Genomic DNA, 18,142 nt, shown 5'->3' with positions numbered 1-18,142 from the left:
ATATTAAGAGTACCTGTCCTACTTTTTTTAATTTATTGCACTCTACTCTCTGGCCTGTACAGGTCCTACCCTAGGGTTGACATATGTATCAGAAACAAAGGTTTGGAACTGTCAAAAGGTTTATTTTGACAGGTTGAAATGGCAGTTTAAAAGCTGCACACACAGGCTGCAATGGGTGGCACAACCAGTGATGCAGACCCACTAGAAGCATTTAATTTACAGGCCCTGAGCGTAGGCAGTGGCATTTAACTAGGGCCTTTCAATTAAATTAAATATGCCAACTACGTGTAAGACAGTTTAACATGTTTTACGGCGAGATCACAAGTACTTTAGAACTGGTTTTCAATGGGAAAGTGCACAGAGTCCTATGGCCAATTAAAATGAATTCAGCAGAAATGGAGGAGTGAAGGCAAAAGGTTTGGGGATGACCCTGCAGAAAGGGCCAAGCCCATCACTCATCTTCCTACGGCCTCCTGTCCTCCTAATTCAACTACATTCTTCATACAACTAGACACCAACTTTATCATCTCAGTCCTAGTATCACCCACTCATGGGGAATGCACAAACCCGCTCCTGGATTGACTCTTGGACCCAGTTGTATAGCCTTCAATACCTCTCCTGGCCATCCAACCGTAACAGTTTTCCTCCTCCTTACCATTTCCTTCTAATTGAGAGCAATACTACTGGATGCACTAGATACTCATATGAATTGTACCCCGGTCACAACAGTAAATAAATAAATGTTGGAATTTGTAAAGCGCACAGCTACCTCCACCGGAGGTGTCCCGGCGCTGTCCGTATACCGCTTAGGAACCCTTCCTGGCTTTCCTGGGAAATGTCCACTCCTGGGCACCCCCCAGGTGCAGCCAGGCATCCCAGCGCTTTTGGGGCCGTTGTGGAGACTAAGCAAGCTATTGCCCAGAGTTGCAGCGTGGGACCCATGATCAGAACAGGCACTGAGACGAGAATATCCAGTCAGGGGAATTAATGAGCCGGAGACTCGCCGAGGCGGGAATCGAACCCTGGTCCCTGGCCAGAGCTCTGCATCAAGGTCTGCCTGCTCTAACCATTGAGCCACACTTCTCCACACTTCTCCACAGTAGGACTCCTCATATAATGCATTGACTTTCCAAGCCTCTCCCTCCTTTGGGATACTACATTGTTACACCAGATAGAGCTAATAAATCACTTACTGTGGATGGTTGCACAATGCTCAGTTCCATGGATTGTTTCATGCTGCCCCTGTGTGTGCTCATCCAAGCGTTTACAATGGCTGCATTTTATTGGTTGCTTCTTTGCCATACACGTATAGGTTACATACCAGATGCAATACCTTCCATCCAAGCAGACCCACGGAATAAGGGAGGCACACGTCTGCAAATGCACTTCGTCAGAGTGACTAGATATACAATGCAACAAAATGTCACCAATTTGCATATTTATTTATACACGAAGACAGCGGTTTGTGCAGTGTGTGGCTGATTAATAAAATAGCTGCAACAATATTAAAACAAGATCATAAAAAGAAAAAGCATAATTCACAACTTACGGTGCAATAATGGCTCTGGCAGGCCGTTTTGTAGATTGTACTTGTGAGAGCCAGCCATCCAACTGAGCACTCAATTGAGGTCCTACAACAAAATGAGAGCGAGAAAAAAAGACATTTTAGTAAAGCTAATGAGCTGCAGTGTACTAGAATTGCTTTTTGGCACAAAGGTCCAAAACCCTTGCTAAGGACCTTCAATTACCATTTGAACACAATATTGTACAAGTAATACACCAGAAATAACCCACAATTAAGTGGTTGGAATGTTTTGAAGAGTAGCCACCAATTCTACAGGCAAGAAACACTTGCTTCACATTCTGCCTTGAGAAAATGAGGCCCACTGCAAACGACAAAAAAAACTGTAGAACAAAAGACAGCCAGGCAGGGCTATCAGAAGTAGGGAACAGCATACTAGCAGTCTAACATATCTAAATGTTTTCCCACTATTCCTTTGGAGAACCTGCAGTGTTACAAGAGGGGTAGCTGTCCTCAGTGCAGGTTTCACACCACTTTTATAGTGGCTCTCAGGTGAAGAAGGGTCCTATAGAACAACAATACAAATGCAAAGCAAATTAACAAATTGAACTACACTGGAAGACAGTCTGAAATGGAGAAGCTTACTCGGTAAGAATAACAGTTGCAGGTGACTACCCTTCTCATAAGAGGGAACGCTGCACTATCAAGGAGTTAGGAGTGGTTTCCCCGCATTGTAATTTTCCAGTGCCACGTACTTGTTAAATACAGCTTTTTTAATGCCAACTGATAGTTGCCAATTTTATTTTCAGCACTATTTTTTTATAACAAAGCAAAAAGAATACCTATTTTTTAAATAATCTAGTAACATAAATTATGGAAAAATAAAGTATTTCACAATTCTTTGACACTAGAATTGCAACAGGCCCTCTGGAAGTATGGTGGTAATGGGATTGAAACCGAGGTCAACTTCTAAACACTAAATAACAGCCTTAAAAAGTTCCAGCCACCCAGAATTCAACTGAGTCATAATGAAGTAGAACATGCCTTAATATGAGAGGAGATTCCTTGGCTTTCACGCATGGCACTCTAAAGCCAAAAGCAAAGAAAAAGAAGAATCAAACAAAACACACACTGCCACTGGCTTCCATTTCAGAGCTAACACTAAGACGAATTATCTAGGTACTAAGCAGATGTACCTTACACCGCCTCCTCCAAAATGAGTAGCCTTGTAAGTTTACACAGGTCAGAACATTGCTTCCAGTTGAAAGTGTACCGATTACACAGCAGTGGATGTAGATGCAGTGGTGTCCCGCTGCCCACTGTCAGGCCATTCCACCAGTCCATGGAAATCTTCACTACGGTCATTACTTCCTAAATTTCTAGGTGCATACCCAGCTTTTGTAGGTTACCCGTTCAGCCTCCATATTTAGATTAGACCGGTTCGCCATCATCATGCAGCCCAATTTCTTGCTATGTCCCTGTTGGCCACTGTAAGGGCGAGCATGCAAAATATAAGTTTGGGACTAGGACTCCCCCTCATTGGATATTTCTAGGATAATGAGTGGAGGTTTTAGTAGAATGTTGCATTGCAAGACATGTTGCAACTCATTCAATATTAGCTGCAAAAATTCCTGTACTCTTATGCACCTCCATACTGCATGCAGGAATGTAGCTTCGTCCGTCTCGCATTTCACACAGGTGGGTGTAGGTGCCTTTCCCATTTTATATAGGCTACATCTGTTGTAGTAGACCCTGTGCAGAAATCTCAGCTGCATAAGGTGGAAGCAAGCCCGTATAGCCAACTCCCTCGGAAGCCTCAGAGCAGCTGCCCAATCTAGGTCTTCCAGTCTTTCTAAATCTGCCTCCCACTTATCCCTCAGTTTACAGAGCCCATAAAGCCTGTTATTAATGAGTGTTTTAAATGGCAGATACTGCATCCGGTCCCAGGTCTCCCATCAATATCCTTGCTTTTAGAGGCACCTATTCTGGAACTGTCCCCTAGTTTAGATATTCCTTCTGATGGGTTTGTTGTATTTGAATCTGCTTGGATAATTGTAAGTAATGGAGAACGAGCTCTGCTTGTTGACTGTAGAATAGCTTCATTGTGTCTTCCTCTAAAATATCTCCCGTCTGGGGGATTTCTATCCGGTACCAAGATTTAAATCCCTCAAGCTTGGCAACCTCTCTCAGGAGAGGTCCTCTCGATATGGGTGTTTCTCTGGTGATTTTGCTCTTCCAGCCCAATGTGTCAGTGGCTCTCTGTTAGGTCATCAACCTCACTCATGTCGTGGGAGAAGCCAAGCAATAAAAATATCTATCTATCTATATACCTCAAAGTTTACTAGGACGTTAAAATTAGGTTCAGATTTTACACACACAACCCCATAGAAATTCAATAGTTAAAGTTATCTCAAGTAACTAGAACGTGTGCCCTAAGGTAACTACAGCTCACTCCCCCACCTAGGACAGTTATCTAATCAATAGTTTTGCAGCAAATGTTGCAGTAATATCAATGATGTCATGGAAGATGTTAGAAATGAAGTAATGTGTGGGCTAATTATCAGTGCATGGCGAGGGCGAGCTGTAGTTACCTAAGGGTAAGAGTTATAGTTACTTGAGATAACCAACTGCTGAATAACTATGGTTTTTTGTCTGTAAAATCTGAACCTAACTGCAACATCCCTGAACCCTTTGTTTTTTTCAGTGAAATTCTAAGGGAGTGTTCACCAGCGGTTTTCCGGTTCCTATTTGCCCTGCAGTGTACTTTCTTGGTGAGGCTGGTGTGGGACTATGTTTCGCAGCCATCTATGAGGTAAGGCAGGGTCTGAGGCAATGACGTGCTAAAGCGCGATCTGAGGATTCCACAGTGTGGGAGTGTTTCCCAAGGGTACCCGGCCCACATTTGCCATGCATTGAACTTTCTTGGTAAGGCTGGGGTAGGACTAGGTTCCCTCGCCATCTTTGAGGCAAGGTGGGGCCCGAGGCAGTGACGTGCTCATAAGAGTTCTTAGGCTCTTGCATCGCAGGAGTGTTCATCTGTGGTTTCCCGTCCTGCATTTATCCTGTAATGAACTTTGTTGACGAGGCTGGGGAGGGACTTTGTTGACCATCCTTCTTTGAGGCAAGCAGGGGACCAAGGCAGAGTCACGCTCAGAAGAGCATTAAACATCCCACAGCGTGGGATGCACCTAACCAGGTGCCGGGTGAAGAGCGATCCAAGAGTGGGCTAGTCCCCGCAAATGCAAACTAGGTTTGCAACAAACAAAGGCAAAAGTGGCTAGGCTGGGCCCACTCTCTTCCGCGGCTGCTAGCAGGAGAGTTTTCCAATAAAAAACATGAGCCGTGGGCAAACATGAGGCTACTGGGTCTGCCTCAACATCACGCCCAATAACCACAATAGACAGTATCCCTGAAAGGACTGTAGATGTGATTTAAAACTAAATTACGTAACCCAAATAAAGATTATACCTAGAGCAAAGGCCGTTATTAGATGCAGCAGGAGGCTGCACTAATATGGATACCAGTGACCTAGTGCCAGCAGGGGTGGGGGGGGGGCACAAAACCTCACAGTTCTCACAGTGACTGCAACAGACCTATTGAAAATCCTGTTAATCCTTCGGCGTCACCAATATTTAATCACCGCAAGAATCAGCTGCTAAACTGAAATAAAAATGGTCAGCTTTTGTCCTGGATTCAGCCATAGATGCATTGAGTTAAGGTTGGTGCTTAATTGAATGTGTGGCTGTCATGTCCAGAAGCTGTGTGTGAACAATTTCTTGCAAAGTTGCAGGACCAGCTGAAGCCCACCCTTGACTGTTTGGATTGTATAGAAACCCATCTGGCACGTCTGTCCAAGAAACAACCAAATTCCATTGGTGTAAATTGCCCCCTTACCAGACATAATGATTACATTTGGCATTGCCCAGGGAAAGTTGCTGCCCTGGATATAGCTGTGCTGTGCTGTGCTGTGCAGAGTGCAGACGTGCCTGCCCGCCCTCATGCACATTCACCAGCTCAGCCAGTTGGTGGCGTACTCTCCTCTGGCACTTACGATCACTTAACTCATGGCTCAAGAGTAGTAAGTGACCCAGGCGGTTCAGCACGTAGAGACAACTGAAGGATAGACCACACTTCTAATAATGTGATACTAAACCTACCCTGGGCAGCTTGTCCATATGTGTTGTCTGTTGTCCCTCCTTTAAGAACTAATCAAACTGAAACAAGGGATCAATTGCGCAACAGGACTACACATAGGCTCTGTGAATAGAAAAATCACATTGCAAGGGAACTTAATGAAATCATATTTGTTGGGCATGGCCCTTCTTAGAGGATTTCCCTAAAACCTTTTGCTTTTTACCTCCTGGTTTTTGCAGATTCTCTTTTCTGGCCTTAAGAATCTGGGCACTTTCCCACTGTAATGCAGTGTGAAAGAGTGTGATCGTCCTACACATGCTAGGAAGTGGTGTTTACACGATTGGTTTAGGTGCTGTAACTGCGAGTACTCTTTAAAGAGGTATACCACATACCCAGAGCAGATACTGCCCTGGAAATGAGTGGGCCGCACCACTGATTGTGCCACCCACACAAACAGCCTTTCAAACATGTCTCAGGCCTGCCATTGCAGGCCTGTGTGTACGCAATTACACGTATGCTTAGTTTGGCATCTCTAAGCCATTAGCCAATGCTGGGCGGGCCATTCACTACCACTAGGACACCTCTAGGTTAAGTCCTGAGGGGTGGGGCAAGTGGTAGGGGAAAGGCAGGACAGGTACACATTTGTTCCCCGCCCAGGTAGTGAATAATTCACATGTGGGGTTTTCCTACCTAGGAAGTCTGCTCTTTCCATGGATCGACATGGGGGAATTGCTGAATGACTATTAAACTACAGTTTTAGCTTACAGCAGGAGTAGCCTCATGGTGCTTTTAAACCGGTCTCAAGCCTGCTGTTGCAGGCCTTTGTGCGCACATTTGCACTCATGCTCAGGTAGGCCTTTCTAAATCATTAGCCAAAGCAGAGGGTGCCTTTCACTAGCGCTACCCTAGAGTGAGCCATGGAGGGAAAGATGGAGTAAGTGATCAGTGATAGGCAGGGCAGGTACACATGTGTTCCGTGCCCAGGTAGGAAGGTATGTTCATGCGTGTTTTCACTACCTATGAGGTTTGCTCTCCCCATAGGTTAACATGGGGGAATGGCTGAGATTACTTTAAACTGCTATGGTGGGATTATAGTGGAGCAGCCTCATGTTGTCTACTATCATTAGATTCAGAGTGACAAATCTTCTCTTGTGGTAAAAGTGGATTGGTCATTAATAGCTTAGAAATGCCACTTCTAGAAAGTGAACATTTCTCTGCGCTATACTCTTTTGATTGCCTTTAAGTTTGGCTCAAGTCCACACTGGTGGCTTGGGGGAGCCATAAACATAAATATTAGGCATGCAACTGGAATGGCAGGATAGGTTGCAGCGAGAGGTTTCAACACTTGGCCTCCACAAAGCCAGGTCATGGCCCCACTAAAGATCTCAATTCCAAGGCCTCATGGCAGACAGGACTGAAATTTAGGTGAGACATCTGTGGTTCAAAGGGGAACCTCTGAACCACACCCAACTTCAAAGGCACACTACAGTGCAACTACTGATACCATACGTCAGCAGGGCAGAGATACACTTGCGGTGATGAGGGATCAGACATCCTGGACTGCGTGATGCACACTGCCAGAGAAATCGGCTGAGCACAAAGAGGATTACTGTCACTGGAAGGGACCGTGAACCTTGTCTGAATAGAGGCTGGCCACGGCCAACTACATGCTGCTGTGTGGTGCCTTGAAGTGTGCTCTCCAATGGCTCCACACAAGGTGGGCAAAAAAGGTCTCATTTAGTTTAGGCAGGGTCAAAATCACTGGGGAATAATTTGGTTAAGGTGAGTTCTGGGGAATATGGGGGAAGGGATGACCTGCGGGGGGGGGGGGGGGGGGGGGGGGTGAAATCCTTTCAGTTTTGTGCTGGAAGGTGAATGGGTTGCAGGTAAGAAGGAGGCAGTGTTTGATTCTTCAATACTATAGTTCGGCCCAAGTAATTTTGCTGCAGGAGACTCATTTATTGAGGCCACAGTGCACAAATCTATTTATAAAGCAAAGGTGGGTGGAGAGTATAGTGTCCACAGACGAGCAACATTGTATGAAGGGGATAGATATATATCAGCCTTATAACTTACCACTTCCACCCCTGTAGATATACATTTATAATATATATATCTATATCTATATCTATATATCTATATCTATATCTATATCTATATATCTATATATTTATATAGATAGAGATATAGATATATATATATATATATATATATATATATATATATATATATATATATATATATACAAAAACCACCTCCTTCTGTCGAAGTCGATGAGGAGACACGGCGGGGCTTGTAAAACCATTTATTAAAATTTAGGCATGACGCGTTTCGGTATTTAAACCTCCTTAGATGCCGATGTATTTTGAAAATGCCTCTTGTCCTCACAGTTCCAGGGTGAGTCTTTATACTAGATATATATACATATATATATATACATATATATATATATATATACATATATATATATATATATATATATATATATATATATAGATAGATAGATTTAAATCTAGAGGATATGAGGAACGAGATTTAAAGAACTGCAAAAAGAAGGTTGACCAAAAAACAAGAACAGAACTACTGATGGAAAAACCAAAAAAAACATTGGACAAAGACCCACCAAGATTCATAACCACATACAATAAAGAAAGTGGAATGATTGCCAATAAAATAAAGAAATACTGGCATCTTATATCCGGGGACCCGGATATAGGACAACTAGTGGGAACGCAACCGCAAATAACATACAAGAAAAACAAGTCTCTTCAAGACAAATTGGTGAACAGCCATTTTCAAATCAAGACACAAACAGATTGGTTGACAAATCAACGAAAAGGGTTCAAACCTTGCTCCAATTGCAAGGCTTGCAAAATCGGCATCCACAAGAAATGCATCGAGGAACCTAATGGCAAAATGCTGCACATTGACCAACAGATCACATGCACGTCGAAAAATGTCGTTTATGTCATTGAATGCAAATGTGGAAGTAAATATATTGGCAGCACGACCTGTATGTTGAAAAAGAAAAAGAGAATCTTGGAGCACATCAGAGCAGTCAAGAATAAAAACATGCTCTATGCAACATCAAAAAACGTCAATGCATGCCAAAATGGTGATTGGAAATCAATGAGGTTCTATGGACTCAAAATGCTAACGAAAACGGAAAGAGGCGGTGACACAGTTCGTAAACTGAGACAAATGGAGTCCCGCTTAATCATCCGTTTACGCACCAAGGCACCAAGAGGAATGAACTTTGGGGAGGACCTACACGTACATCTAGAGTGATTGTTACCAGCACCAGCTTTGACTTTTCTAAAACCAAAGGGTACTATACCCGTCAATCTTTGAAAACGAACATGAACTATTCCCTTAAATGAACCTTGAGAATTACACTCGCCCATATGAATTGAATATGTAGCGCCTGTTTACTAAAACTTAAAGTGATATACACCAGTCTTCCTTTTTAAATAACTTGTTGGAAATTGTTGAAACTGTGTAAAAACTACGTATCCCATAATGCCACCTAAAGGCAATAATGGGCCAGTATAAATAGAAAAAGAGTGGAAGGACTAACTGACCGTGAGCAAAGCCTGTTGAGGCTGAAACGCGTTGGTGGGGTGAAGCTCTAATAAAAGCTTTGAAAATATCCTGGGTGTGCCGCTCCTTTTGCGGCAAAAAATGATTTCAGGGTCTGGATCCGACCCCTGAGCGCAGCACACGCTGTGGAGCGCTCTCCTTATCTGCTTGGATCACTTTGTGTTGGAATATATATATATATATATATATATATATATATATATATATATATATATATATATATATATATATATATTCTCTCTCCTCCAGTGCCGGTCTGTGCACTTTGGGCTGTCGTGGCGCGGTCCTGGTTAGGCCACCGACAGGCCTGCAAATCCACACCAATTACCTCCAAAGTAGCGAAGTAAACCAGGACACACGGAGTTCGTTGCAAAATTTAATGGCAGAATGAAAAAGTGCGACGCGTTTCGCCGATAAGGCTTGCTCACGCTCGCCGAACCAAACAATGACAGCCATTTTTAAAGTGCTGCAAACACACCCAGTGAAAAACAGTTATTCACAGAAATCTTTACATGGTCGCCATATTGTACTATGTTGATAATAAGTTACTGGATCTCTCATAACATGAACCAAGCAATATACAGTGTTGGGGTTATACGTGCGAGTGTTATAATAATAATTCAAAGATTGTCAACTAGAGCCGAATGATTACATAGTGCGATATTACCCATCAAATTAGTTGTGTAAAACCACTTGATAAATCATATAACTGCCAGCACGGTTGTTTAAATGCATTTGAAAGTAAATTGCAATATTCAATCATATATAACAATCATCTTATCTATATTGCGCCGAGTAGCGATCACATGTTCGTCACTGGTCCGTAATCATAGCGCTCATTGGATGTTACAACGCACAAGCACGTACGCTCCCCTATGATTGGATATCTGTTGCTGGGAGACAGAGTAACAACATACTTCACATTGGATGCGTATAATCCTTAGAGCTGTGCCCAAGTGGGCATATAAATGCAATTACATTCGCCACCATCGGCGGATCTCAAATAAACGCATAGGTTGTATAAATTGCACCACAGAACGCCCCTGTGGGCTTACAGTGTCAGTTCAAAGGAAGTCCTCGTCAGCTCAGATCACATCTGGTGGATTTGTATGCTGTAAGAAATGCAAGGCATGCAAATTCAGCAGAGATTGCAAATCTCTCTTCATACCTGGTACAACTAGGGAATTTACCATCAAAAAGAAATTATCCTGCAATACCCCATATAGTGTATATGTGCTAATCTGCCCATGTAACAAGTGGTATGTGGGCAGCACCGAACATAAGGCCAAGAAGAGGGTGTTGGAACATTTGCGAGCAATACGGAATCACACCAAACAATACCCAGTCACTAGACACTTTTTTGATGCTCATATGCAGGACGAAACCAAATTACGTATGGTAGTAATTGATTGTGTGGATCTAGGGGTACGAGGTGGTAATCATGAACTCTCTATGAGGAAACTCGAGTCCAGATACATTATTGATTTTCAGTGCTTAGCCCCTGCGGGACTGAATACAAGTGACATCTTCAGTGACATCACTAATGACATCACTGATGACATCTCGAATGACATCACTGATGACATCATCCAAAGAATGTGGTTTGATTCCATATTTAATATGTATTATATATATATAGCATGGATGTATAACTGTCTGGATGGCGGATTTAGTAGCAGTGTGATTGACTATTTACTGGACTAATTTATAGTGTCTCACTAAATATATTGGATAGTGACTAAACTGTGTGAGTATCTGTATTACTTTCTCAGTTGTGTAAACTGCTGCACCATTTGGTTACTAGCTACGTGAAAGTCTATATTAGTTATTGATTAGTTAACTGATTATTTGTATGGGAGAGTGAATGTGTGTGTGGTTCAGTGGGAGGTGTGCGACTGCCCAAAGATGAGTCATGTCCAACGAACTAGAATAATAAAAGGCAGTGTATATGACAGTTCTTGTATATAAATAAGTATACATAAGACTCAATAATTGCATGAGTGACTGTATGGATAACTGTATACTTGTAATAGTGCGTTTATAACGATAAACGCACTAGGGGCCCCATTAGGATGACGGGCGGACTTTGTCGTGAAAATGGACAGCCGGCCATAAGGGCGGGGGTCCCGTGGGAGCTATTAGGATGCGCCCACCACAGTGGCGGGCTCATCCTGCATCCCTAACATTGTGGCGGGCGATGCACTCAGCATCGCCCGCCACAATGTTAGGGAGGCATGTTGTGCACTTCCATGCTCAACATGGCAGGCATCACGCGGTGCATGCCATGTTGTGCATGGAACTGCAGGGGGGTACTATATGTACCCCCATGTGCACCCCCCATTCCCCCCGGAGTCCTTGGGGACCTGCAACGGGCCCCCCTAGCAGACTCTGCATGCCTTTCAGCGGGCCCCCAGCCATATTAATATGGCAGGGGTCTTTTCTACAAGGATGGCGGGCGGATTGCCTCCGCCGGGCCGGCCGTGACCACCGCCGGCCCGGTGGGAGCAATCCACCCGCCAGCCTAATGGGGCCCTAAGTATGAGTTACTATCGATATGCATAAATAAAGTGGTGTTGGTATAAGTGTGTAGCTATGTAAATGTAAGTATGATTCATTTTTTGCATAAGTGAGTAGGATGACTGCATAAGTAAATAGGATGTGTGCTGGTGTGTAATGTCGATATAGGAAGATGAGTATATTTGATTGTTTTCTATTGATCATTGACAGCATGTATAAGTGAATCTATAGCTAAGTGATTAGATGTGTATGTAGATCTAGGAATCACTGTGCGTTTTTAGATCCTGGTATTGGTGTGTCAATGGATTCAAATATGGTACTCTGAGTGATGAAAGATTATACAAGTGTATGATGAGGTGTATCTAATTGTCAAGTGGATGATGTCATCAATGATGTCATTTGAGAGGTCATCAGTGATGTCATTAGTGATGTCACTGACCATGTCATAAATGATGTAATGTGTGATATCATCACCAGTGGATTGCGGGCGCGAGATTTACAGTTAGTACAACTAACTAGAACGGAGGAATTTCAATGGTTTTGTATGAGTGAAATGAGTGAAATGTCCAGCTAACTATAACACCCCTGAAACATATGTTTTTTTTTGTGAATTTCTAAGGTTTTTTAAATGATAATTCCTAACTATAACCTGCTTAAAACCTATGGTTGTTTTCAGTGAATTTCAAAGGTTTTTTAAATGCTAATTCCTAACTGTAACCTGCCTGAAACCCAAGGTTTTTTTCAGTGATTTTGAAAGATTTATTCAATATCAATTTTTAAATCTATTAATTGTTATATTTATTGGATACTAATTTACAATTTTTTTCAAATATATTTATTTTTAGATATTTTTTTTTAGATCACATTACACATTTTTAATATATATTTGTTTTAATGTAATATATATATTTTTTATATTTATTAAAATGTTTTTATATTTTCTTTTTTTTCAAATTTTTTTAGCAGTCCCTCACCCATAGCACACCTCTCGATTGCTGCGCAGAACGTAACCACCATTTTACAATTGTTCTGTAGGATGCACATAAGGTGTGCAATAGGTGCGTATTTTCATGTGCGATTGCTATGCGACCCCCTACGTGACTTCAAGCGAATAAGCAACATATACGTATCACGCCACACCGCGCGCACGCATTTCCGCATGATGTCATGTACATGTTCAACGCGGTGGACGCACAACTTCCTTGAAATTATTCGGTATAAAAAAAATATATATATATACATATATATATATATATATATATATATATATATATATATATATATATATATATATATGTTTTTAATATAAATATTTAAGTAGAAAAAATAAGATTCTTTTACTTTTAATAAACTTATATTACTTTTAAATGCAATTTGGAGAAGTCGCGCTAGATGCGTGCACGCACCCAACGCGCATCCCATGTGACCAAAAAAAAAGATTTCATTGGTTTATAACACTTACTGTTCTTACTATTGAAGAACCCCACCCATTATAATCACTCTTCTTAGACCTTCCTTAAGAGAAGACCTGTTCTGAGAAAAACCTCACTTTTTCGTCATTGGAAACCTGAACTTCTTTTTTGGATTCAGGAATGGCTACACCACTGCAAGAATCATCCGATTCTGATGATTTTGTTACTGAACAATTTTTACCAGAACCTCACCCTCCCAAAAGATACACGTCCATCGTATGGAATTTTTTACTTTTCCGGAGGGACAAAAGAAATGTAATGACACCAAAGTAACATGCAAGATTTGCCAGGCAGTGCTGTCCAGAGGAGATACTAATAAAAAATACTCCTGTGGCACTGCTAGTATGCGCAAGCACCTCCATTTCCAGCATCCTGTGAACTATGCTCACAAAGAATGTAGAAGACTGCGCCAAAATGCACCTCCACCACCGGCAATACCAAGTACCTCTGTGGCATCACCTTCAACATCGCCACCAGACATACGTCCCCAATTTGTGAAAGTTAGAATGCACTGCGTGAAGTGCTTTCGTTTAATTTGTTATGGGGAGCAATCAGTAGATCTAGTTTGCAGAGCAATTGATAACCATCAATGCTAGTTTTTTTTTTTATTCCCTCAAAGTTCATGGTTATGTTCGTCCTGTCACTTTTTTTTCTTTTTAAAAAAAAACAAAAAAACAAAAACGTTCTAAAAATCAACAAAAAAATATAAAAGTACAAAAAAACAAAAAAAGTTATTTTCAGAACTAACTACTCTGGTTAAAGAAAGAGCTAAATGTATATGCTAGTGTGTGAAAGTTTTCTTAAATGTATACGTACTGCATAATTGACTAAAGAATGCATTTGTCATATATGATTAATGTATAACTGCAGAATTATAAGGAAGTGTTGTACCATGACACTGTAAGCTCTTTAGCTAAAGTGTGCTCAGCTACATCCGAAGGACACAGATGCAACATATGTACATAAATATGTTGGAAGTCTGTCCTTCCCTCTCCACTGCTGCTTAAACTGCACGCATGTGGTGGGTGATACAGGGACACTTGTACCATGATTCAATAATATCTGTCTTGTGTAGAGTTTCTTTTTATGCAGGAAGACACACCTTCCTGCACAAAAACAATCAGTAAAGGTATTTTTCTCCTACAATGTATGCTGCGCATTGTAGCGTATATTTGAATGAAAAAAATGAGGAGAAATTAAAACAATTCTGCGGCTGATTAACAAGCTCTCTGTGCCACCAGTACATCACTTTTTGTGATGTACTGGTTGCGCAGGTGGCTCCTCCATATTTAAAAGGAGAAAAAAGTTACCCTGCATGACCTTTCCTTTTATTCTAAATAAAGCCCCTTCATACACAGCTCTTTACGTATATATATTACATCATTCATAAAATGGTTAGTGACATCACTGATGACATCTCATATGACATCACTTATGACATCACTGATGACAGCATCCAGTGACTGGTTTGGTTTGTTATTTAAATATGTATTATATATAGAACAATCTGCATTAAAGAATGAGTTGATATAAAAAAAATCTGGATAAAAGTTTTAGTAGCAGTGTGATTCATTGTTTACTTGACTAATTTATACTGTCTCATTAAATATATTGAATAGTGACTAAACTGTGTGAATATTTCTTTTACGTTGTTACTTGTTCTGCAAACTGCTGCACCAGTTGGTTACTAGCTACGTGAAAGTCTATATTACTTAGTGATTAATTAACTAAGTATATGTATGGGAGAATGAATGTTGTGTGGTTCGGTGGGGGATGTGTGGCTGCCAAAGATGTGTGAATAGTTGATTCAGTAGGTATATGACGTTAAGATTACATGTTATAACAATTGTTTGGGTGAGTTAACATCTTTATGGGTGTGGTGATGAGCAAATATATCTCTCAATAGTACATGTGCAATAAAGTACAAAAATAAAAGGCAACGTATATGACATTTCTTGTCTATAAAGAAGTTTACATATGACTCAGCGATTGCATCAGTAACTGTATAGATAACTGTAAACTTGTATTAGTGATTTTATAACACTAACTATGAGTTACTATCTATATAAATAAATGAAGTGTTGTTTGTATAACTGTTAGGGGTAGTTGTTTAGGGTAGTGTAGTGGTTTGTGTAGTGAACGGGTAGTCCTTGGGATAGATTTAGGGTTTAAGGTAGTGCATAGGTCTTTGTCTAGAGTAGGGGGTCGTGTTGATGGTACATTTAGCGTTTAGGGTAGTACACTGGTGTTTGTGTAGTGTAGGGGGTCATGCTGAAGGTACTGTTTTAGGGTTTAGGATAGTCTAGTGGTGTTCGTCTACTGTAGGCAATAGTGTTTTAGGGTTTAGAGTAGTACAGTGGTGTTTATGTACTGTAGAGGTTCATGCTGGAGATAGTGTTTAGGGTTTACAGTAGTGTAGTGGTGTTTGTGAAGTGTAGGGGTTGTGCTGGGGGTATGTATTAACATTACACTAGCACCACCCTAAGCACAATTGTCAGTAGTAACCCCCAAAAAATTCCAAATGAAGTTATCAGCAGAATGCTAGGAAAACGTTTATCAATATTAAATGCTTATAATTAAGTACATTTCAAATCATTACATGCAGTGTGCCACAAATGGCATTACCACAAGAGTAAGTGTCCCCAACTTAGATTTAAAGTGAATAAACATATTTCATTTGACAGACCCATAGGCCAATGCTGCAGCTTACACATGCTTCAACACCCTCCACATACTCAGCAAGACCTTCAAATAGACCACCCCACGAATCACGGAAGACCATCACCCAAGCACTCATCACCAGCAGGCTGGACTACGCGAACGCCCTCTATGCCGGAATCAACAAATCTCTACTCCACAAACTTTAGACTGTCCAGAACACCGCAGCCAGACTCATCCTCAGCATCCCACGACAAGACCACATTACCTAGAATAAACGAGCACTACACTTGCTCCCCGTCGAAAAAACATTAACCTTCAAACTGCTCACACACACCTATAAAGCCCTCCACAACACCGGACTCCAATACCTCAATCTCCTTCTACACCCACAAAATAAACCTCCACTCTGCTGACCAGGCCTTGCCCGAAATCCTCTGTATTCACATAACCAGACAGGAGGCACACCCTTCTAGTAAATCATGGCCAAGACCTGGAATGAACTCCGCCTCATCATCAGATAAACCCCCACACTGAAAGGATTCAGGAAGACCTTAACACCTGACTTTTCGATTGACCAAAGCTGCATAAATCCCCTCCACATACTCCCCCAGCGCCTGGAAACCATCACAGGTGAGTAGTGAGCTCTCTACATCCCTAATTGATTAATTGATACGCCACCACAGTTTGTTTTTGAGTGTTATGAACAGGCCCTAACATTGCTTTCGCTGTCTGTAACTCTTAAGGGTAGTGAAATGAGCAGTGATACCTTCGTTAATATACACAGAATCTCTGAGATTGGTTTGGTTTGGCTTCACCTTTGAGAGCTACTTTCAGGGTGCTAGTTAGCTACCAGTAGCTTCCAAGCTACTAGTTGGAGACCCCTGGTATGTATAGTGAGTGGGGAATTATAGTCCTCCAGCATAAATGTGAAGGTTATTACACCACTACATGCATAATACATAGCACTTTGAATCACTCCATTCCCTAAAGCCTGCCTCACTGCATGAGTACATGCTTACTGACTGAATGATTACATTAATATAAGTAAAGACACTGGGTGAATTCTTAATTGGTTCACTTTTACTTTACTGAATGAATTACTACATGGTACCAAAAGAGTCATTTTGAAATTGCAAAAGCACTCACACTGTTTGCTGGAGTATATAGATACTGAGTGGGGACTTGTAGGCCTGAAGCACAAATGTGAAGGGGGTTACACCACTACATGCATAATGCATAGGAGTTTTAAGCACTGCATACCCTAAGGCCTGGCTTACTGCAAGAGTGTACGTACTTATGTAACTGCAAACACATCAACCAACCAAATACATCTCTCAATTTTGCCAAATGGACACTGATTCATAGTGTTATTCTACACAAATAACAGTATCCCTTGCAGTATATAAAGAATGATTAACAATATTAGAAGAATAAATGTATTAAAACTCGGAGTAATGGAATTAAATAAATTAATACTCGCATATAAAGTTTAATAGAGAGTACCTCTTGCACGGGATGCAGGGATATTAGGGGTTTACGGTAATGAAGAATATTAAAAATAGTTTTACAAAAAAAGGGAAGTTACTAGAATAATAAGTCGGAAAAAAAGGGGAATGAATGTTAATACTCATATTAAAAAAAACTATAAAAATGCTTAAATAAGAAAAACGAGTTTAAATAAAGCATTTTAGAAATTCTACGAAAGTTAAAAAGTATGGGAAGAGGCACGTTTACATAAACACGTGATGTACTAAAACAGTGGAAATGAGAACACCTGTCAACTGAAAAACTTGACTTAAAAGTGGGAGGAGCAATAAATTGATCTCATAGAGTGTTAAGTAACCAAAAAGTATATAAACCACACCCCTGGGATGATTAGTTTTGTTCCAGAGACTTAATACGGGCGAAGAAACTACGAGCAAGGTAAGGATTCGGGGCTGCGGAAGCATCTTCAGAATATCTTTCTTTTCCTCAGAGGGAACATATTGTTAATGTATATTTAAAAATACATTAAACATTATCTTCCTTCTAGAGGAGTTGGATGAATTTCGACGAAAGAATGAAAGAATATCGAATAGAGGTAAATTATCTGAATGGGTATATGTTTGATATTTTTAAAAAATAAAGCAAAAATATTTAAATGATTATAGAATGTGGTATGATTAAGTTTAAATGGAATATAATTACAAGAAATATAGGTTAATTAAGGAATTACTAAGTGCAAAGTAATGATTAG

The 18,142-nt window shown here is 40.9% G+C and overlaps 1 protein-coding gene across 1 annotated transcript in view; it reads right to left on the bottom strand.

Moving 5' to 3' along the window:
- MEMO1 (mediator of cell motility 1) overlaps window positions 1-18,142 on the bottom strand; it is a 152,050-nt gene that overhangs the window by 116,237 nt on the left and 17,671 nt on the right. The window contains exon 2 of the mRNA XM_078649282.1: window positions 1,550-1,631. Within this exon, the coding sequence (XP_078505408.1) occupies window positions 1,550-1,631 (82 nt within the window). The remainder of the gene's footprint in view (window positions 1-1,549; window positions 1,632-18,142) is intronic.

Source organism: Lissotriton helveticus, chromosome 6 (assembly GCF_964261635.1).
Source record: "Lissotriton helveticus chromosome 6, aLisHel1.1, whole genome shotgun sequence".
Taxonomy (NCBI): domain Eukaryota; kingdom Metazoa; phylum Chordata; class Amphibia; order Caudata; family Salamandridae; genus Lissotriton; species Lissotriton helveticus.
The sequence above is the reverse complement of the archived record's forward strand: the minus strand, read 5'-3'. Positions and strand labels throughout refer to the sequence as shown.